Source organism: Bubalus bubalis, chromosome 4 (assembly GCF_019923935.1).
Source record: "Bubalus bubalis isolate 160015118507 breed Murrah chromosome 4, NDDB_SH_1, whole genome shotgun sequence".
Taxonomy (NCBI): Eukaryota; Metazoa; Chordata; class Mammalia; order Artiodactyla; family Bovidae; genus Bubalus; species Bubalus bubalis.
The window spans coordinates 55,165,523-55,188,768 of record NC_059160.1 but is presented as its reverse complement, the minus strand read 5'-3'; the positions used below and the strand labels follow the sequence as shown (position 1 = coordinate 55,188,768).

The 23,246-nt window shown below is 39.5% G+C and overlaps 1 protein-coding gene and 1 long non-coding RNA gene across 21 annotated transcripts in view; one reads left to right on the top strand and one right to left on the bottom strand.

Moving 5' to 3' along the window:
- The window catches only part of ANO4 (anoctamin 4), a 442,247-nt gene that overhangs the window by 346,538 nt on the left and 72,463 nt on the right, over nucleotides 1–23,246 (top strand). For 17 of the 18 annotated variants that reach the window (XM_025283649.3, XM_044941445.2, XM_044941444.2 and 14 more), the window contains 6 exons: nucleotides 1,043–1,149; nucleotides 7,614–7,669; nucleotides 10,858–10,979; nucleotides 14,934–15,068; nucleotides 16,644–16,740; nucleotides 20,769–20,829. In XM_025283649.3, coding sequence (XP_025139434.2) covers nucleotides 1,043–1,149; nucleotides 7,614–7,669; nucleotides 10,858–10,979; nucleotides 14,934–15,068; nucleotides 16,644–16,740; nucleotides 20,769–20,829 — 578 coding nt within the window. The remainder of the gene's footprint in view (nucleotides 1–1,042; nucleotides 1,150–7,613; nucleotides 7,670–10,857; nucleotides 10,980–14,933; nucleotides 15,069–16,643; nucleotides 16,741–20,768; nucleotides 20,830–23,246) is intronic. The other variant, XM_025283650.3, reaches the window with a different exon arrangement.
- LOC102413824 overlaps nucleotides 9,282–23,246 on the bottom strand; it is a 54,856-nt gene continuing 40,891 nt past the window's right edge. Inside the window, exons 2-5 of one of the 3 annotated variants that reach the window (XR_006640944.1) lie at nucleotides 20,248–20,346; nucleotides 11,722–11,853; nucleotides 9,479–9,641; nucleotides 9,336–9,390 (exon numbers count right to left, since the gene is read on the bottom strand). This is a non-coding gene — a long non-coding RNA (uncharacterized LOC102413824). Of the gene's footprint in view, nucleotides 9,642–11,721; nucleotides 11,854–20,247; nucleotides 20,347–23,246 lie in introns of all 3 variants that reach the window. The other 2 variants (XR_003108795.3, XR_326270.3) reach the window with 2 other exon arrangements.

Below are 23,246 nucleotides of genomic sequence, written 5' to 3'. Positions count from 1 at the left end.
AATGAAAATAAATACATGACTATACAGAATGATCAGTAAATTGATGTGTTTGCAAGATAAGAAATAGCTTAGAGGAGAGAATGAATAGTAAACTCCTTGGAGGGCAGAAGAGTGGTTGGAGGGGTTGGGAGATCTGCTGAGGAAAATGACTTCTGAGTTGAGTTTTGAGGGTGATGACTGCCACTATTGATAAGCCTTACATAGTGTCCAATTCACGCAACATACTATAAAAGTCTGCTGAGGTAATAAACTATAATTTATGAAGTAATTATACTTACAGTATCTCTCATATTCGACCATTTAACCCATTACTGGGTAGGAGGACCTGGCCATTTCATGCTGCATTGTGTGGTCCTGGAAGCTCTGTCTGTTGGCTCAGGGTAGGAATACCTACACAGTGTTGTGTGCGTGTGTGTTCATGAGTCCTGTGAGAAACAATGGAGGCTGGATGGGCCTTTGGCTGAGAGAGAAGCAGTCTTAAGTATGTGCTCTAGAAGAGTGGTGGTCCATCCAGGAGAGAAGGTGGGAAAGGAATGGACAGAGGCCGTTTCTAGTGACTCAGCCCTGAGCCAGGCCAGAGTGATTACCTAAGACCTGTGTCCATCTCCCAAGCCAGTTTCAGATGTTAAAATTCCTGAAAAATCATGTGATTATGACATGGGAGAGGATGAAGTGGAATACAAAAGGAGATAAAAGCAAAATGAATTTTTAGTTGAATTTATCTGTTGACCTTACTGAGGGAAAAAACAGGATGCATGGACTTGCTATTAGTTGCAAGTTTCTTAATTGTAGTTAGCTCCAGCCCTTTCCTAACATAATGATGTAAATGACTGGGAGGTTGAGAACCAAAACTGCTAAGATTCATGAGCCTCTTGCCTCTGGTGTGATCTTGGGGTGGGGGGGATTCCTCATGCTATTCCAGACTTACCGTCTCTGTGACAGATGGAAGACATAGCTCTCTAAGTCACACCAAATTATATCAAAGATTAGATCCCTCAGCTCCAATTAATCCTTAACTTGTGTTTTCAATATGTGTGTACAGCTTCATCATACACAACAAAGACACTTTCTTCAACAATGCCACAAGAAGTAGAATTGTACATCATATTTTACAAAGAATAAAGTATGAAGAAGGAAAAAACAAAATTGGTAAGTAGTATATCAGTATAACAAGTTACATTTGATTTGGAGGATTACAGACTTTTCCCTTTGGTTTTATTACATTGATATCAATTCTAGAAATACTTGTGATTTATAAAACCTCTAACTGCACAGTTCCTTGATGGATAACTCAGAAGTGTGAAACCTTAATAGATTGCTTTTTAAAAGATAACACATCATCTCATTTATCTTAGACCATGGAAAAGTGCTCTCAATTCAACAGATATTTAAGGAGTGCCCATTATGTGCCAGGTGGGCTTCCCAGGTGGTGCTAGTGGTAAAGAACCTGTCTGCCAATGCAGGAGATGTAAGATACCCCAGTTCCATCCCTGGGTCAGGAAGATCCCTGGAGGGAGAGCATGGCAACCCACTCCAGTATTCTTGCCTGGAGAATCCCATGGACAGAGGAACCTTGCGGGCTACAGTCCACAGGATCACAGAGAGTCAGACACAACTGAAGTGACTGAGCATGCATTGTGCGCCAGGCACTGAGCAAGATGTTAGGGAGATGAGCACAGTTCTCTCCTGAAGTGTATGTTCAAGACGTTAAGAACAGACAATAAATAAGTAAATACAGTACATAACATGAAGAAATTGAAATGGATGATGTTATAGAGATTGACTAGGGGGTAGAGATCATGCTGAGATGGCATGGTCAGGGAATGCTCTTCTGAGAAGCTGGAATTTGAACTAAAACCTTAATGACAAGAGGGAGCCAGTGTATGGCAAGATGCAGAAGCAGGCACAGGGAACTGCCATACATAAGTACATTCTCCAAATAATCACCACCTCCAGCAAATAACCTCCACATATTACACTGGGGATATTTGCGTGAGAATCTTTCCATAATATATTACCAAATTTCCTGCCTTATTAAGTAGAGTACTATATACTGGGAAGATTTGGGAGCTTTGTCCATATCTCTGTCCCAGAAAGACTTTTATTTATGCTTTGAATGATGACCTGTGTCAATCATGGTCTAATCAAGAGATTAAAAAATCACACAGAATTTGAACAGGAGAGTGAAAATGAAAGTTGCTCTGTTGTGTCCAACTCTGCAACCCCATGGACTATACAGTCCATGGAATTCTCCAAGCCAGAATACTAGAGTGGGTAGCCTTTCCCTTCTCCAGGGGATCTTCCCAACCCAGGTCTCCCTCATTGCAGGTGGATTCTTTACAAACTGAGCCACAAGGGAAGCCCAAGAATGCTAGAGTGGGTGCCTATCCCTTCTCCGGTGGATTTTCCCAACCCAAGAATTGAACTGGGGTCTCCTGCATTGCAGGTGGATTCTTTACCAACTGAACTATCAGTTTGATAACTTTTCCTGAAACAGGAAAAGTTAATGTAAATAATTAATTGTGATGGAGATTTGGAGTAATAGAGGACTGACTAGTAAAGAGCAAGAAGAATTCTAAAGAATAGAAGAGAAGATGCCCCACAACAAAGCTGAGATGGAGACCTTGTTAGAAGGGGGGCAGTTGTGGATCACTGCGCGGCAGAGCAGTTTGCTCGGGTTTCTGTGCCAGCAGGATTCTCTGTGAATCCGCCCTCTCAAGTTCTGGGAGAAGCTGGTTAGAGGGGTTCCAAAGGAACCCCTTCACTGGGAGTTGTTGCCCAGCGTCATCATCCTATGAAGCTGTTCAAAGGCCCACCTGCCCTTGAGGAGATCCCAGGGCTTCTGGCTACCATGAACTACACGTGCGGGGTTCCACAGAAGCTATGAGTTGCAGAAGCCTGCTGGGAGGAGCATACTAGTACCAGGAAAACAAACTCCTCCCTGCCCTACTGTCCCTCTAGGGCCTTCTACTGACAAAGCTTAACATTGCAGCATCTGGCAAACGAGAAATATTTACAGGGTCGAACTGCATTACTGCAAAGCTAAGGAGCAGTCAACTGATAACTGGCACAGAGCCTAAACAGTTTGCTCATCAGGCTTTCAGGTGGAGTGGAGACTGGAAGGATGCATTATGTTAGTCACTTGGAGTTAGGATCCTGAAAGAGCTCAGTGATCTGGAAATCTCAGCCACATCTGAGAGATGACTTTCAATAGTTTGTAGATGTTAAGTGCTATACTCAAATTCAGCAAAATAGCTATCTTGGCACCGTGTGGGAGAAATATTACTCAACACATCATAAAGAGGGACAAACTTGGGAGGTTTAGTTGAATGCAAGTGTGAGTCACTAGTATGGGGAAGCTGCCAAAGACTACTTTGATTGCAAGCTGTGTAAATTAAAATATAATAGGGAGAATCAGATACCTGGTCCAGATCTGAATACACCTGGAATATTATGTTCAGTGAGAGTCAGTGTAGGTGGGTATGGTGACATTGAGCCAGATTTAGGACTTTCTTGACTTACATAGGGTTATGGGTTAGCATGTCCTTAAATTCTCTGCAGCAGTCATCCATCCTTGAGACACATCCTCTTCATAATGTCCTCCATGGCCACTCCAGCTCAGAGGAGTCTTTTCTTCTTCTGAATTCCTATGGAAATTATTTTTGCAGTCTATATGGTAATTAGCCATGTACAACTCTTCTTTTATTATCTTGAATTATTTACTTTCAATGACAATGAAAATTCTACCAACTAAAGAGAACCAATGTTAACATTTTGTGTACTGAATAACTTAAATATTACATTAATTACTCTTTTCATCTTTATACCTCATTTGTCCATGTGATTTTTTTTTAACAAACTTAGGATATGCTACACATACTTTTTTTCAACCTTTTCTTGGTTAACAGCATATCAGGAACATACTAGAAAACAAGTGAGTAGAAGTGAAATGATTAGGGCAGTAGCTATTCTGGATTATTTCATAGCATGCAAAGAATTTTTAAAACCAGTCTCTTCACTAGTATTGGTAGTATAATATTAGCACACCTCACAACTCATAATATATTAGGGTGTTGAGAATCTGCAGTTAAAAACTGCTAGTCTAGATAATAAGCTTCTCAATTATAAATGAGTTGCCTTATTTGTCTTTGTATCATCATTGCCTAGCACAGTATCTGGCATACAGGCAGATTGCTTGTTGAACCAAATTGAAAATCTTTTAAACATGATCAGTGTCTAACCATCAGCATTCTTACACAATCAAAGACTATGCAGTGAGGCCATACAGCAATTATTGTGCTTAAATTTTTGCAGCTAAAAATGTGGGTTATTTTTATAGCTCGTCAAGATGGAGACAGAAAAAGGGCAGAGAGAATGATTTGTAAATGTTCTGAAAAAACACAGGAAATGTAGTACTAGTAAGAAATGATTGTTGTAAAAATTTCTCTTATTTGATGAAAGAAGAATTCTATCAAGAACCCCAGTGCTTTGAAAGTCAGTGAGGAACTGAAAAAATGTCTAGTTAGAAATAACCAACTACAAAGTAAATTACTAACCAAGGATCAGACATTATGATGAAAAATTTGAAGTTCAAATATAAATGTTCTGTTGACCCAATGTTTCATTATCATCTTCAGTTTCATAATTAAAAGAAACATGTTATAAGACAATTTAATCCATCAATAGAATTAATGTTTATCTTATGTTATTATCTGGCTGAAACTCTTTCTGAAAGTGCATCTTGCATGGGTCAAACATGGATTAGAGATAATACAAAAATATGGTTTGTAGACATGATTTATGAGGGTATTTCAGTGGAGTGAAAAACTACCACAATATTCACTCTGAGATTATTACAACTCCGAAAATCAAACCTAGTGAATTCCATTTTCAAAATAGAGCAATTAATAGATAAAAAAAGACTTACTTAACAGTATAAGTACAAAAAATAAATCTTGATATTAATTCATAGTTTCAAAACTGATGCTCAAAGGGGAAGACTTTTAATATTAACTGTTTTCTCATTTTTCAGGACTTTGATAAATTATCACAAATTCACAAGAGAATTTCATCATCAGAAGTCTCTTATTAGGTCCCTGTGAATCTTTTGTTATTATCTGGAATATTTGAAAGTGATTGATGATATATGTAGAATTCTTATAGAAGCTCCAGGAAGTCAAAGTTTTCTACATAATCAATCATTTGTTCATTCATTACAAAGGTATTTATCAAGGGCCTCCTCTGTGCTAAACAAAGCCCTACGGATATTTATACTTCAGCTGTCTTTCTTAGGCATTTAGAGTTAATGTCAAAGCATCTTAAAATACATTTAATCATATTACCATGATTAAAAGTACCTAAACATTGATTGATCCTCCATCAATAAAAAGTGAATCGGTGCATGTTTCATTTTCCAGTTAGGCTAAGCCTCTTGCCTCTAATCAGGATCTGAAACATGGAAAGCACTTATCTAAAAGTTGCTTGAGAGACATCCTTCCAGTCATCTTCTTTGAAGTACATTTTAGGAAGTAGTATCTTGATCTGAGAGAAACTTTAAAGATCAAAACATATTTCCACTTCTGGCCAAGATGGAGTAACAGGCACAAGATTACTCTCCCACCTGAAGCAATCAGAAAAGAAAAGACAAAAAGTATGAGACAACTATTTTCAAGACACTGAGCACTAGGCAGCCAAGAACCGGGATCCCTGAGAGACAGAAAACAAATGAGGTGAACCCTACAGTTGCCTCTGCTTACTATCTTAAGATGATTTCTAGACAGCAACAGAGGGAAAAAGAACCCTCACTGAACCTAGTAGACTCCCCAAGTCGAAAAGATGTTGCTGAGAATCCAGGGAGACCAAGGCAAGCCAGAGTTCACAGGGCAACACACCAGAAAACAGAGAGCTTCACGGAGAACCCTAAAGATCTGCAGAGAGCCTCCGCAAGTATTTAGAGTACTGATTAGTACACACATCAGAAAGCTACCCAAGGCCAGAGAAAGAGCAACCCAAAGGGATTTCCAATGAGACTAGTAGAGCACCTCATAATTCAATAAGCATTAAATATAGATGGTTTGAAAATCCCAATCCAGAATTCAGAAGTTGACATTAAATAATAAAGCAAGACCTATTTTTTTTTTTGCTGCATGCAAAAAACACTCTTTAAAGACACAAATAGCTTAAAGTAAAAGAATCAAAAAAGATATATACTGTGCGAACCAAAAGAAAGCTGAAAGGCCTATACTGATATCAGACAAAATAGATTTCAGAGCGAAGACTACTACTGGGGATAAAGAAGGCTATTCTAAAATGATGGAGTCAGTGCATCTGGAAAACATAGAAATCCTAAATGCTTATGCACTTAATAACAAAGCTTCAAACTACGAAGTAAAAACTGATAGAACTGCTAAGAGAAATAGGCAAGTCCACAGTTATAGTCAGAGGTTTCAATACCACTTTTTCAATAATTAATGGAACGAGTAGACAGAAAATCAGTGGAGGTTAGAAGACCTAAACATTATCAATGAAATTAATTGATCTTTTAGACCACTCTACCACCGGCAGCAGAATACCCAACTTTTTTAAGTAAACACAGAGTATTACCAAGAGACCATACTTGAGGAACATAAAACAAGACAATAATTCTTTGACCACAGTGGAATTAAATTAGATATCAATAAGACCATCTCTGGAAAACTTACAAATATTTAAAACTAAATAATGTATTTTTAAATAACTCATGGATGAGAGAAATCAAAAGGGAAATCAGAAAGTTGCCATATTCAGTGAAAGTGAAAAAACAGTGTATCAAAAAATGTGCAGTACAGGGAGAAATTTATAGCACCATATGTGTATATAGGAAAAGAAATGGTCCCAAATTAATGACCTCTCCTACCTTAAGAAACTAGGGGGTAGGGAAGGAAATTAAAGTAGTCTAAAGTTGGTAGATGAAATAATAAAAATCAGAAGAAATCAATGAAATGGAAAAAATAGAGAAGAATAAATGAAACCAAAAGCTGATTCTTTGAAAGAAAAAAATCAAATTCATAAACCTGTGATAGACACAGGCTGGGGGTGACTCCTGAATGTGTAATCCCTTCCCCTTAAGTGTGGGTGGAAACTGTGGTTTATACCTGACCAATAAAACCATTGCAAATCCACATGTCCAATATCCTTCCCCCACCTTATGGATGAGACAGTTGAGGGCTGAGAACAAGACGACTTTCCAAAGTCATCCCACTAGCCCAATGCAAAGGAGTTGGCTTCATCCATATTGAAGCTTCTGGGTGAAAATAGGAGAGCTCAGGTGGAAAGTCATCTTTTTGGCATGATTAATTCATCCACTTCTCCCAGCACGCTCCCTTCTCTATGCCAAGCCCTATGCTAGGTATGCTTCATCATGTTTTTCCTATTTGAAAACTTGATTTTCTAGTCTTTGTTTCTAGTTTCCTAGCAGATAGAAAAACTTTCTAAACTGTTGTCCCCCAAAAGTATTTGAACTACTTTTGAAGATGTAGGTTGTTTTCTCCAAAAAGTATGACCCTTACATTACTTTTACATTAGGAGGATTTAAACTCAGTATGGATTCACTTTGGACTTTTTTATTGTTGTAGGTCTGAATCGTTTGCTTACTAATGGCTCCTATGAAGCTGCATTTCCTCTGCACGAGGTATTGTCCTGCCTTTTCTCCTTCTCTGTCAATTCCTTGTTAATAAATCAGCTTCTGGGGATAGTCATTAATTGCGTTCATTGATAGGACATTTGTTTAGAATGAATCTAATTTGTTCAGTGAATAGATGGGGAGGCCCTACTTGCATTGTTACATCTCTCGCCCAGCACAGATTTATTTCTCCATATCTTTTTTATGTAACTGCAAGAGTACTCGAATCAAGAGTCACTCAGCATGAATTTAGAAGAATGGCTGAGGGACTCCAAGTCATAAAATTAAAGAGGCATTGAAAATTTGTATGACGTGCTGGACCCAGGGGGAAAATGTCTCTGAAATATATAGTCTCTGCAACAACAACAAAAAATTTATAGCTAATCCTTAAAGAGTGGGAAGAAGCCATCTTGTGAAGGCTCTAGTAACTAAAAGATGATAAATGGAAATTAATAGTAGTGTATTTATTGTTGCTTATTTAAGATGTATAAATTTTTATATTCTCCTTATTTACTGCACAATCTTTGTCATCTATAAGGACTTTTATAAATGTAACTGTAATTACCCTTACCTCTATTTTTCCCACTAGATTTTAGGTAATTTAATCCAGAATTATCTTTACATATATGGTAATTTAACCTCTAATTCTCTTTGCATATATGGGTTTTCAGGGCCATAATTCTCATGATTGGTGAGAGATTAGTGTCATTTTCATGGTACCTACTCCATACCAGTCATAGTATGACACCAAGAACATAGCCAGTGTCCTCTAAGACCTCACACAGTGGCAAGGTGAAATTACTGTTAGATTTTCTTAACAATCTTCTATTAGAAACAATGTTAACAGTTTGTCAGTTCAGCTCGGAGGACAGTTCCAGCTACCCAGCCATGGCAGGTCTTCCCAAAATATATTTCTTGTATGGCTTACGGAGTTTCTTCTCTTGATTTTAAACACCAGGAGGATGGAGAAGGTGGTATACCATTTTTTTTATTATTATTTTTTATTAGAGTATAGTTGCTTTATAATGTTGTGTTTATTTCTACTATACAGCAAAATGAATCATCTATACGGATACATAAATTCCCTCTTTTTTGTGTTGAGGTCACCACAGAGTATTCAGTGAAATTTTTAAAACCTCTTTCATTAAGAAAACTAGAGGCTTTGATCCAAGACCATATTAACAGACAGTCATGAAACCTTTTGTGTGATAGAAGCAAACATTTTGACATAAAAGTTTTCTCAAGCCACACACAGATGTTTCTGAACTCAAAAGACACGTGTCCCCAGAGGATTAGTACAGTCAGTTCAGTTCAGTCGCTCAGTCGTGTCCGACTCTTTGCGACCCCATGAGTTGCAGCACGCCAGACCTCCCTGTCCATCACCAACTCCTGGCGTTTACTCAGACTCACATCCATCAAGTCGGTGATGCCATCCAGCCATCTCATCCTCTGTCGTCCCCTTCTCCTCCTGCCCCCAGTCCCTCCCAGCATCAGAGTCTTTTCCAATGAGTCAACTCTTCTCATGAGGTGGCCAAAGTACTGGAGTTTCAGCTTTAGCATCATTCCTTCCAAAGAAATCCCAGGGCTGATGTCCTTCAGAATGGACTGGTTGAATCTCCTTGCAGGCCAAGGGACTCTCAAGAGTCGGCTCCAACACCACAGTTCAAAAGCATCAGTTCTTCAGCGCTCAGCTTTCTTCACAGTCCAACTCTCACATCCATACATGACCACTGGAAAAACCATAATACCATGTGGTTATTAGTTGGCATTGCCCCCAATAAAGGGTTTCAGTGAGAACTGCATTCTCCCACTGCCTACCCCTTGCCCACAGTAAGGGCAGTGTTGAGCAGTTGTGGGTGAACAGAGTCTCTATGCAGACGAGTGGGTGTGGGCTTGCCGATATCTGAGGAGATGCAACTGTGAAACCCCAGAATAACTCCAGGTCTTCTCTGTGGTTTTCATATCTTGCTAAATCCCTGCACTGTATGAAAAGAGAATTTTTCAGTTAGTAATCGCAGCTGCAGTAATAACATAATCGCTCTTTTGACTTTTGCTCTCAGTTTAACCTTATTATAGTATTTGACCGCATAACAACCTTCAGAGGCAAGAAGGGCAGCTCCTGTTGCCTTGTTTTATGGTGAAAACTTAAATAGAGGTTTAGAGAAAGCTTAGCCCACCCCCAGTTATGGAGTAAGTTGGTAGCTGAGCTGAGACTAGAACCTGAGTGAGTTCCTTGTCTCTCAGGCCTGTTCACTTCCCCCTAAGAAAGGACTTCTCAAGTTAAAATGTCAATAATTTACCTCCAGACAGCATGCCTTTTCTGTTGGTGAAACTAGCATTAACACTAACTGAACTTAAAAAAAAAAAGCCTACTCCTCTGACCCATGGTATCCTCATTTGTTCCATGAGGATGTCAAATTATATTTGAATTATTGTAAACTTGAGGTGACTTACAACTCTTACATTGTAAAATTTTCTGCCCTTGGTCACAAGGCCATGTGACCAGCTGTTTACCAACTATCGATACTTTAGTCTTGAGACAAGTAGGAAAGAGAACTCCTAAGTCTTGGGCATGGCCTCTGAGCAAGATGCTCTGTTCATTCAAATCACAGAAGAAACCTAATGAGGCAGATGTTGTTAGTTCCACTATGAACTGGGAATCCAAGGCTCAGAGAGTTTAAGATATCCTAGCTAAAAAGTAACAGAACTGAATTTTAACTCAGTTCAGACCTGCCTGATTCCAGCAAGCATGGGCTTTTTACTGCATGGCATCAACATCAAAATTATGTCCAGAATAACTAATCCTACTCTTTTCCCTTCAATAGAATGGATCTATCCTTATATCATCCCTATTGCTACTCTTGCCATAAAAACTGGTATTACAGCTCCCTACATGTATAGCTTCTCCCAGTATCCCCCATAAGAGGGGAACATTTGTTTTAATTAATGGCTCTACATTGAACCATCATAACCAACCAAAGTTCATAGTTTATTTTAGGGCTTACTCTTGGTGTTGTATTCCATACATTCTATGAGTTTAAACAAATGTATAATACACATGCATCTACAATTATAGTATCATACAGAGTATCTTCACTACCTTAAAAAGATAAAAACAAAAAGAACTAGCATTACTATCAGTTTTTGCTCTTGGCTTTTGTGGGTATTACCTCACTGGCCATGGTGTTTTTATCCAGGGAAGTTACAGAAGTAAAAACTCCATCAGAACCCACGGAGCGGTAAACCACCGACATCTGCTCTATGAGTGCTGGGCGTCCTGGGGTGTGTGGTATAAATACCAGCCTTTGGATCTTGTAAGGTGAGTTCTTAACCGGCTGTAAATATAAAGCTTATGCAGAATAATTAGGGCAGACTGTGAGCTGGGACAAGCCAACACTGGGCAAAAAACAAACTGAGATGCACAGCCGACACTCAAATCTGGCTTCTTCCCAAGAGGGCAGCTCATCAGAGGACATGGATTGTTCTTGGTAAACCTGACCTCCTCCTGCCAAGGCTGGTGTTTCCTCTAAAAGGGACTTAGAAAGGGGTGTGTGAGATTAAACCAGGCCTCTCACAGGATTCCGTAAGAAGCTCATCACCCACGTGACTGTTAGTGACAGAGTATCAACAACAATTGTTGAGAGGTAACACCGCTTACATGTATTAATGACAATGGACTATTAGTAACTCTTAGGCAAATAGGAAACAGAGGGTGCTGTCATTCTAATAAATTTTAGGCTTACTTTAATTTTCATTTCAAACTAATAACCTTTAAAGATTGTTTTAATCCTACAGGTCAAAAAAGTATCTGCTTTTAACTTGAGATAATCATTCATTGATTGTTCTTTAATGGTCTATATATGCCCAACATTCTGCCATGGCAGTATTTATTCTGTTTAGAGACTGATAATTCAGATTGGGTAATGACAATCCACACTTCACTGATTCCTTATTAAAAAGAAAATCATACTTTATTTCTTAGACTAGGTGGATTAATATCACTTTTCCCTGAGCCCTTAAAAAATGAGCCCAGAGGAAAATGAAATAATAAGACAACTCACCTTACATTTCATCTCCCTGGGTAGTCATTCTTCCTTCCAGAGTCCTTGTTACAAGGGTTTACTCCTGTTGACCCAATGACATTGATGAATTGTGGCCCCTTCTGGGTATGAGTAACAAATGATCCACATGACCTGAGAGAGTGAAAAATGTTTTCTGAGATGAGACCATTTACTTCTGACCAGTCTCAATATGTGATAGAATAGAAGGGGGGAAAAAATCAAAGTCAGTCCTGGCAAAGCATCTCCCATCCATGACAGTTTCTTGATTAAGATTTTGCAATTTTTCGATGAGTATTAATTAACTATCCATTGTGTTCCTAGTACAAAACTAAGTACCATTGGCAAAGACAGAGAACCCATGGTCTCTGGCTTTGAGAAATTCATGCTTTCCTTCAAGAAAACCAGCCCTGAAAACTTGAAACAACTGGAAAACAAGGCTCTGCATAATTTGGTAACATGTGATAGAGGCCAAAAGTTTGACAGCAATTAAGAAAAATGGAAGGATGGATATGGGCCAGTGCCCCTGTGTAAGGCTCCATAGAGCTGAGGCCTAGAAGAGCAGTGGGATTGGTGTTGGCCAAGGAGAAGGGGCATGAAAAACACAAGCAAGATTTGAATGGAATGATGTTGAGCAACTGGGGAATCACATATCTTAAATAGTTCCTCCCCTATATCTAGATTTTGCTTCCTCCACATCTCTCAAATCACACCGAGTACCTCCTCTGCCACTATTGCCTTCACCTGTGACCTGGACTATGACTGTTTTCCTCTACCTGTCTTCCTTTTTCATCTCTGGCACTTCCATATCATTCTCTACCCTGGAGACAAAATGTGAATCTGGTCATGTCCCTTCTTGTTGTTCAGTCACGAAGTTCTGTCCAACTCTTTGCAAACCCCATGAACTGCAGCACACCAGGCTTCCCTGTCCTTCACTATCTCCCAGAGTTTGCTCAAACTCATGTACATTGAGTCAGTGATGCCATCCAACCATCTCATCATCTGTTGCCCCCTTCTCCTCCTGACCTCAATCTTTCCCAGCATCTAGGTATTTTCCAGTGAGTTGGCTCTTCACATCAGGTGGCCAAAGTATTGGAGCTTCAGCTTCAGTATCAGTCCATCCAATGAATATTCAGGGTTGATTTCCTTTAGGATTGACTGGTTTGATCTCCTTGCTGTCCAAGGGGCTGGATTGGCTAAAATCCTTTCACCATTTTTCAATTTTCTCAGGACAAAAGTCAATGTATGGTCTGCAAGGCCCATCAAGGCTTGGCCTTTGCCTACCTCAACAGCCTACTTTTTTTTTAATTAAAGTTTTTTTCTTTTTTAATGCAGACTATTTTTATTTTTTTTTTTTTTTTAATTTTATTTTATTTTTAAACTTTACATAACTGTATTAGATTTGCCAAATATCAAAATGAATCCGCCACAGGTTTACATGTGTTCCCCATCCTGAACCCTCCTCCCTCCTCCCTCCCCATTCCATCCCTCTGGGTCGTCCCAGTGCACCAGCCCCAAGCATCCAGTATCGTGCATCGAACCTGGACTGGCAACTCGTTTCATACATGATATTTTACATGTTTCAATGCCATTCTCCCAAATCTTCCCACCCTCTCCCTCTCCCACAGAGTCCATAAGATTGTTCTATACATCAGTGTCTCTTTTGCTGTCTCGTACACAGGGTTATTTTTAAAGTCTTTATTGAATTTTTTTTTTACAATATTGTTTCTGTTTTATGTTTTGGTTTTTTGGCTGCGAGGCATTAGCTCCCCAACCTGGGATCAAACCTGTACCTCCTGCATTGGAAGGAAAAGTCATAACCACGGGACAATCAGGGAAGTCCCAGTCCATTTCTTGTTGTCAGTGTTCCAGCCACACTGCCCTTATTTCACCAACATCACTCCTACCACAGGGCCTCTGTTTCCTCTGCTGGAAAGACTCTATCCCTAACCCTACCTAGTGAACTTTCATTCATCAGCACAACAGTCACTGCCTCAGGGAAGAAGTCTTCCCTGGCTAAATTTGTCAGATTGCCTTGTTATACATGCTTATTGTACTGTGTCCCTCTCCTCTCTTTTCCCGGTTTTGTAACTAGAAGCTTATTTCTTTAATTGATTTATATATGTCTCCTCTGTCACCCACAAGCTTCAGAGGAGTAGGGACCAAGCTTATTTTGCTCACCATTGTATTCTCAGCCCTTAGCACAGTATTTGGCATAGAGCAGGTGTTTTTTAATTTGTTGAATGAATAAATGAATTTATGTGTATATGAATATATGCTGTAAAAGTCTTCTGAAAGAGGAAGGTTTCTGTTGAGACATAGTAGGAGATATGATAAATAATTCATGATTTTTAGGAGCCATTGTTTGGAGGAGAGCAGCAGACAGTATTCAGAGACAGATGGTCAACATTTGTCAACATTTGTCTAAAATGAGAATAAAAAATAATTAGAATATTCTTACACTGGACTAAGAAATAATTAAGCTCTAAGTTATGAAATGTGAGATAGAAAACACAATAATAATATTTAAGGAATAAAAAACAAAGAATTCCCTGGACACTTTCAAACTTCACAGACCACAGGGCAGTAGGCAGACTGGTTAGTCTCAGAAAAATATTTATAGAGGTAGATGTTGATGCCTGTGAAAAGTCCTCACTTAAAAGGGAAAGTTGCTCTCAGTATTGATTCATACTGAGTCTCAGTAGAGTTCTTTATTAGTGATAGCTTATGATTCTAGCATTGTAAACATCTTATAAAACTACAGACTACTAAAAGGGGGTGTTTAAAGGTTTTTGCAGTAATTTTGTTTACTAGTCTTAAAAATATATATAATACATACATTAACAAACACACACTCAGAAATGGCAAAAATATTATATGTTGGCACCAAGTCTTCAGATTCCCCTGATTCCTCATAATTAACATTTTTATACATAATTTGCTGAATGAACTGGGTTTATCCTATGTTTTCAGAACAAGCTTGTGTATGATCATGTTCTTGTATGAAAGGGTTCATACTATTTCTTTTTTAGAGTAATAGGAAAAGAAGTTTAAGTCTAGAGCCTAGATTTGGTCAAACATTCCATTCTCTTGGCTTAATTTGTCTGTATGGTTACCAGTAAGGCCACCACAAAGTAAAATGACTGGTCAAAGTGTCAGAATGCCTGACTATAAACACTTCACTATAATTGGCAAGACTTTTATATCATAAACAGGCGGTACTTTGGAGAGAAGATTGGGTTGTATTTTGCCTGGTTGGGCTGGTACACCGGCATGCTCTTCCCAGCTGCCTTCATTGGATTGTTTGTCTTTTTGTATGGCGTCATCACTCTGGATCACTGCCAAGTCAGGTATGGAGAGCTCTGGGTGAGCCTGCCTTTGCTTATGTTTGGAGATGGGTATTTGTGGTTTGGGAGTGTTTACAGACTGTGGGTCCACTTAGCTATTCATTTTAACGTCTTTCCAGTCTCCTGGGAAAATTCTAAAGGTTCAATTCACAAAATCTGTCCATCCATTGCCCTTGCTGCTGTGGTCTCTAGCTACCAAGGAGTTCACTTTTATGGATATACAAGTCACTGTGAATCCACAGAAGGCTTCCCAGGTGGCTCAGTGGTAAAGAACCTGTCTGCCAATGCAGGAGAGGTGGGTTCAGTCCTTGGATTGGGAAGATTCTCCTGGGGGAGGAAATGGCACCCTGCCCTGGTATGCTTGCCCAGAGAATCCCATGGACAAGGAGCCTGGTGGACTATAGTCCATGGGTCTTAAAGAGTCGGACACGACTGAGCACACAAATGTATATCCACAGAACAAATGGCTTTGATTCACTGGCTCAAAGTTGTTCTCTTTCTGACTTTTTAACCTTTTTTTCCTACTACTACTGCAAATAGTGGGTTAATTATCTTTTTATCAATTATGTGTTCTTACACAGACCTGTAAGCTAGACACCTGTAAGAAAGACATCTCACCAACTTGCTGGGACCTTGAGAATGAGTCAGTGTCAGCAATTGTTATCTTGGCTCTTTCACTAGAATATAGTCTAAGGTATTCATCGAGATCTTAATACAATGCTGGACAATGTCCTTAAATAAGAAATGTGCCTTTTAGAAGTGATTGCAAAAATAGAAGTGACCCAAAAAAATATTTTAATTTCTAGGGAAATTGTTAATGAGATGTAATTTTCTCCCAGAACTAATCCCTAATATTTTTTCCTCCATAATTCATTCTTATTTATCATGCACATAGAAATTAAGGCTGGCACTTTTTTTCCCCCATTGTTTTCCCATCTATTTGTCAGGAAGTGATGGGACTGGATGCTATGATCTTAGTTTTCTGAATGTTGAGTTTTAAGCCAACTTTTTCACTCTCCTCTTTCACTTTCATCAAGAGGCTCTTTAGTTCTTCTTTGCTTTCTGCCATAAGGGTGGTATCATCTGCATATTGCTGATGGTAAAAGCAACAATTTATTCTCCAGGGAAATTTGATAGTCCTTAACCTGTGTTCATTTTAACACAATATAATCAAAGTATAAATTGTCAGGATGGGGGCCACATAAGGCTGGCACTTTAAGGTGTCTCATTTTTCCCATAATTAAGTATGAAATGTCTTCAAACCTGTGCAATATTGTAAATGACTCCTGTATAATCTGAGATATAACCATCAATGTTTTGCCTCATGTGTTTTCCTGAGCTTAACTTATTAATATGGAAAAGCCAAGAAACAGCCTGATAAATAAGTAGGCTTATCAAACTATAAAACTGTGTAGGCACTTGATTACATTAATAACTAAGAAAAGGCTAAGAATCTTCCAAGGGCAAAAATTTGATCTACTGACTCTTATTTACTGGTCGACTATTCTGGTGAAATTGAAGGGAAAGAAAATGCTGTTATGTCATCAAAAAGCATTCCTTTTCTGTTCTGTTTTCCAGTAAAGAAGTCTGCCAAGCTACAGATATCATCATGTGTCCTGTGTGTGATAAATACTGTCCATTCATGAGGCTGTCAGACAGCTGTGTTTATGCCAAGGTAATTCCAAATATGCAGTATTTTAATTTTGCAGGGTTAAATTTAATATATATCTTCCTGAGAGACAGTGGTGACCACATTCTTTCTGTCCATTTTGATCTTTGATTCTCAAGTTTATTTTGTAGGAGAGATTTATCTTTATCATTTAGTACTCTAATTCAGATATCTTTTTTATTGCATATGTGTTTTCAATGTTATAGCTCTGATTATCATCACAGGGAGCAAATAGAACAGTTGATAGAATCAGCGAAAGTTAAGTTCAGATCTTGACTGTGCTCTTTACCACTTGTCAGCGTAGGAGCACATTATGTAACCTCATCTCAGTTTTCTCATCTGTGAAGTGGAGAACATGATGACTGTTTTATTTTTTAAATGTGATAAGGTGTATGATGAGCATGAAAAAAGTGAAAGGGTTAGTCACTCAGTCGTGTCCCACTCTTTGTGACCCCATGGACTGTACTGTAGCCCACCAGGCTCCTCTGTCCATGGAATTCTCCAGACAAGAATACTGGAGTGGGTAGCCATTCCCTTCTCCAGGGGATCTTCCCAACCCAGGGATTGAACCCAGGTATCCTGCATTGCAGGCAGATTCTTCTACTGTCTGAGCCACCAGGTGGGTATGCTGCTGCTGCTGCTAAGTCGCTTCAGTTGTGTCCGACTCTGTGCGACCCCAGAGACGGCAGCCCACCAGGCTCCCCCGTCCCTGGGATTCTCCAGGCAAGAACCCTGGAGTGGGTTGCCATTTCCTTCTCCAATGCATGAAAGTGAAAAGTGAAAGGAAAGTCGCTCAGTCGTGTCCGACTCTTAGCGACCCCATGGACTACAGCCTACCAGGCTCCTCTGTCCATGGGTTTTCCAGGCAAGAGGACTGAAGCGGGGTGCCATTGCCTTCTCCGAGGTGGGTATAGTGCTTGGCAAATGACAAGATCTCAGTAAATGACAACTGCTGTCATTTTCCTCCTCTTCGCCATCATTACTATCCAAAAGACCTAGACTGATGGCTAGCTCAGCTGCTTACTGCCTTGACCTTGCACTTGTAAAACCTCTTTGAGCATAAACTTTCTCATCTTTAAAGTGCAAGCATTGATAGCTGCCCTCTCTGCCCCATGGCATGTCATGAGGACAAAAGAAGACAGTAGATGTGAAAGTTTTTTGAAAAAATTACATAGAACCATTCTATGTGTTATTACATACCTCTTTCTGATATTATACCTTACTTTATTAAAGTTTTAGACATGTTCATTGAAATTCTAGGGTTTATTACTGAAGGGTAGTATCATTAATGTAAAGCAATGGCTGAAATATAGACTGATGAAGACTTTTCCAAGACCCACTGCCTATCAGCTTAGCCAGATTTCAGGTGTAAAAGGGGTTGGCAGATTTTATGTAACCTCCGCAATCACTGTGACTTGGATTTTTCTGTGTATACAGCTGGCATTGCAGAGTTTAAAGGTAGGAACATTTGATCGGCAGCCCAGGAGCCCGCCTGCCCATTCATGCTGTCTCTAGCTCTGCAGGTGGCCAGTCTGGTGGGAGGATAAGCAGCCAGCTGTGATTTTAGAAAGATCTAGGCTCTTAGTATGTGCTACAAAGATCCAAAAAAGCCCCAAATACTCTCCCTTCCTTTGGTGAACATGCAGATAGACCTGCCTGGATGAGGACAAATTCAGTAGAGTGAGCTTGGGAAATAGAGAGGTGGTGCTGAGAATCAGAAGACTTTGTTCAGTAATATAATTTTGTTTAAAGATTGTGAGCTAAGCACAAATGACTCAGGTGTAAAAATCCTGCTTTTGAGGAATCTCAGAAGCCCATTTATTTTTTGCTTGGGGGTGTTTGTTATGTGAAAGGTCTGCCTTGAGTAAAAATCTTTTTTTAGGGGAGCTATAATAATTCCTTAAAAGGAACATCATGAATAGTTTCAAGTGCTCAGATTTCATCAATGTCTGTTTCAGAAAGTGCATATTGCCTAGTTTGGTGTTTTTTGGAGGCAGCTGACTTCCCCAGATATCCTGTTGTTTTCACCCATGAGTGCTGGTCCCATGAAGTATCAGTCACTTAGGGTGAGGGTCAGAAGCCGGGTCAGTCCTGTTGAGTTGAAGAATCGGTCACTTAGGTGAGGATCAGAGCCAGGTCAATCCTGGTGAGTTTACACAGAGAAGAGAACAGTGTGTTCCAGGCACCGAGTGTAGGAATTTTCTGGCCAGTTTCATTTTTAAGCCTGCTTAGAACAAAGCAGAATTGGGAGAAGGCTCTCCCCCTTGACTGTAAGCAACCATCCCTGGGGTTTAAGAGGGAAAACACTGAGAAGTGAAAGCCTGAGGCCAAATGGCCAGGCTGCACCTGCATCCCTCATTTCTCCAACAAAACAGGACTCTGCGCATCCCTGACATCACCCCCACAAATACCTGCCCTCGTGGTTTGACCTGCTGTAGTTGATTGCTGAGGGAGGGGAAACTAATTTTCCAGTGACCGCTGAGGTAGGGGCTAGAATGGAACTCATATATTTCTCTATCCTGTGTTCTCACTCTGCTCAGGAACCACCTCCACCCCCACCATCTCACACACACACTTTAAAACAACCTTCTAACTCCCCCAGCATTTCTCAGGCTCTTTGTTTCTGTGTTTTTGTTCTGTCAATTCCTGAAATCGACTATCCTGTTTCTCTGACTTTGATTTTGGCAGAGGGAGCCATCAGCTTATCCTAGCTCACCATCTTAGGAGGGACTGGATGTTCCTATTCACCCTGATAAACATATTTCCAGATTGGTAACTGCAGCTGGAAAACGTGTCTCTCCAAGTGTTTGCATACCAATCCCAGGGAAGGACTCCTATGGGCTGTATTTGAGCCACGTGACTCCTAGTGACCTACATGAGAGAAACCTGTTACCTAGAGGAGGAAAGCTGATCCACACAGCCCAAAACAATGACAACCACAATCCATTCCAGAATCTTCCCTGGTGGTGCAGGGAGTTTCCACCACGGAATACCCTAGCAAGGGGCACAAACTAACCACCTACCATTAGGACTTTCAGGCTTGATTTGATGCTGACCACCTGATGTACACAGTGTAACACTCTTCTGGCATCAAAATAAATTGGCTTTAGACTTGTCTCACACTAAGTATTTAAATGCTCCCTATCTCTCCTATGTTTAAAGAAATAAGTCATAAACTTGTGGAAAATTTTGAAATATTTTGTACTCTGATATAATAGGAAAAGACTTGCTTATACTTGGCATGTTCTCCAAGGGACAGTAAAGTATACTTTATAGAGAGCTATAAAGCACCAAAAAAAAGGTTATGCTTTATGAACATATCAGTCATCATTTCAATTTGGCCTGACACTGGTATGATTTATCCAGGAGGTGGAAATGAGCTCGGCAGTTTTGCAACAAAAATAGATATTTTTGTTTTCTGCCATGGTGACTACAATAAAATGTATTATTCTAGCAATAAAGTATTTGCTAGCTGTCTCTGTGTTATGAATAAGAGGTAAATGTAGTGATTACCTGAGGTTTTAATACAGGTAGAAGTGGTTTGTGTTAATGGGTTGCTCTTCTTTACAGTGCTGAAGTCCAGAGGGCAGCCCAGCAAATGTTTGTTCAAAACTGTACACACAAAATAGACATGTTTTCAAAGAGAATAAATGAGGCATTAAAACCAGTGCTGGGAAAATCAGAAACCTTTACAGCAACATGAATACCTACCGGTCTTAAATACAAACCTATCCATAAGTAGATGCGTGTTAGTTTTTATAATGCACAAAAGGAAATTCTTAATAGCACCACTGGGGCTGCTGATCCATGCTCAACTAAGTGATACTCACGTAAATGGAGCAAATTCTCTTTTCCATATCTGAACTATTTCACAGTTTGAAAAAAAACTTCTTCCTTATGATCTAAAAGGAATATCCCCCAAAGAAACCCTTTAAAATTCATTGTATCATCAGAGCTATTTTTCCAGAATGTGAAAAATGTGAATTGGAATATTGTATATAAGACATTGGTTTAACTGTCATTCATGTTCCCAGGTAACCCATCTTTTTGACAATGGAGCCACTGTTTTCTTTGCTGTTTTCATGGCAGTCTGGGGTAAGTGTTCTACATTTGTATGACTTGAGTTCCCATCATTTGCTCTATTATATGTTCCTTTAAAATCTGATTTTGAATATGAGAGGAAGAAGCAAAGTGAATTCAGTTTGGCTGTTCTGTTAGACACAAGTTAATAAATAATTCATTTGGTTTATTTTTAAGGTGATGTTTTACAGGACAACATGTCTTCTTTCTCTTAAGCCTTCCAACAATTTCATCAGCATTCCATTATTGGAGTAAAATTCACCTTCTGTTGGAGACAAAAGTAAAGGTTATAGTATACCAAAAGGTCTGATGGTTAAGACCTGATTACACATCTCAGTGTATATGGGACTTTCTAATGTGAGTGGAATATTTTCATCTGACTAGTGTGTGAATACTCACACACTTTTAAATAGTGTGTGATACTCACAAACTTTAAATACTCACAAACTTTTAAATAGTTTCAAGCCAATAGCCATATAATAACAAGGTATGATGGAATGTTCACTGAAAGAATTATTTAGCCCAAAGGAGTTACTTCACCCACGTTTGGGTTTAATAGTATCTTCCTCAGTACCATGCATTTTAGTCACTCAGTCATGTCCGACTCTTTGCAACCTCATGGACTGCAGCATGCCAGGCTTCCCTGTCCATCACCAACTCCCAGAGCTTGCTCACACTCATATCCATTGAGTTGGTGATGCCATCCAACCATCTCATCCTCTGTTGTCCCCTTCTCCTCCTGCCTGCAGTCTTGCCCACCATCAGGGTCTTTTCCAATGAGTCAGTTCTTTGCATCAGATGGCTAAAGTATTGGAGTTTCAGCTTCAGCAGCAGTCCTTCCAATAAATATTCAGGACTGATTTCCTTTAGGATGGACTGGTTGGACCTCCTTGCAGTACAAGGGACTCTGAAGAGTCTTCTCCAACACCACAGTTCAAAAGCATCAATTCTTCGGCACTCAGATTTCTTTATGGTCCAGCTCTCATATCCATACATGACTAACTGGAAAAGCCATAGCTTTGACTAGATGGACCTTTGTTGGCAAAGTAATGTTTCTGCTTTTTAATATGCTGTCTAGGTTGGTCATAGCTTTTCTCCCACAGAGCAAGCGTCTTTTAATTTCATGGCTGCAGTCACCATCTGCAGTGATTTTGGAGCCCAAGGAAATAAAGTCTCTCACTGTTTCCACTGTTTCCCCATCTATTTGCCATGAAGTGATGGGACTGGATGCCATGATCTTAATTTTCTGAATGTTGAGTTAAGCCAACTTGTTCACTCTCCTTTTTCACTTTCATCAAGAGGTTCTTTAGTTCTTCACTTTCTGCCATAAGGGTGGTGTCATCTGCATATCTGAGGTTATTGATATTTCTCCCAGCAACCTTGATTCCAGCTTGTACTTCCTCCAGCCCAGCATTTCTCATGATGTACTCTGCATATAAGTTAAATAAGCAGGGTGACAATATACAGCCTTGATATATCTTCCTAGTAAAATAATTATAGAGCTTTAATTTAATCATATATAAAAGTCTGAACAAATTCATAATAAATGATGAATGGTGGTTTCCTTTGGAGAGGAGGTTATCTTCATGGAAGGGTAAGTGAACAGTGAGGAGAGACCTTTTACACTATATATTTTCAATTTGGTTTGAATGCTTTTTACAACATTTATGCATTTCTTCTAGTACATAAAAGGCCAGAAATCTTAATTTTGAGGTTATTGAACTCTACTCACTCAAGGCTTAGGTTCATGATGTTCCTTATGTCTAGAATGAATATTAGAATCTTTGCCAACTTTCAAGGCCCAGCTGAAATGGCATCTTCACCAGCCAGACAGTGTCTTCCTCCTTTGAACTTTCATAGCATTTGGTTTATGCCCATTGTTTGGGCACTAATAAGAATTTGCATACACAGTTTCTCTCATAGGTTCATGGTCCACAAGGCCCATTATGGTCATGGGAGTCCTTATACATTTCTTTTAAAGACAGAGAGATTAATGTTTATTGGATGGATGGACGGATGGATAAATGGATGGATTGGAGGAAAAGAAGGAAAAGAGAATAAAATTACCAGAAGAATTTATTAAAAAAACACTTATTTGGTTGTATTGTTTTTAGTTGTGGCACATGGGATCTTCATTGTGTCATATGGGATTTTGTGGTGCATGGCCTTTGTAGTTGTGGTGTGCGGGCTTAGTTGCCCCAAGGCATGTGGAATCTAAGTGCCCCAACCAGGGATCGAGCCCACATCCCCTGCATTGCAAGGCAGATTGTTAACCACTGGACCACCAGGGAAGTCCTACCAAAAGAATTTCTTTATGAGACAATGAATATGTTTAAATGGCCTCTTTGACAAGTCAAACCCTTGTTCTCTTTAGGGGGCTTGTCCTATATATTTTATGTCTTCTTTACCTCAAGCTCGGCACCCCACTCCAG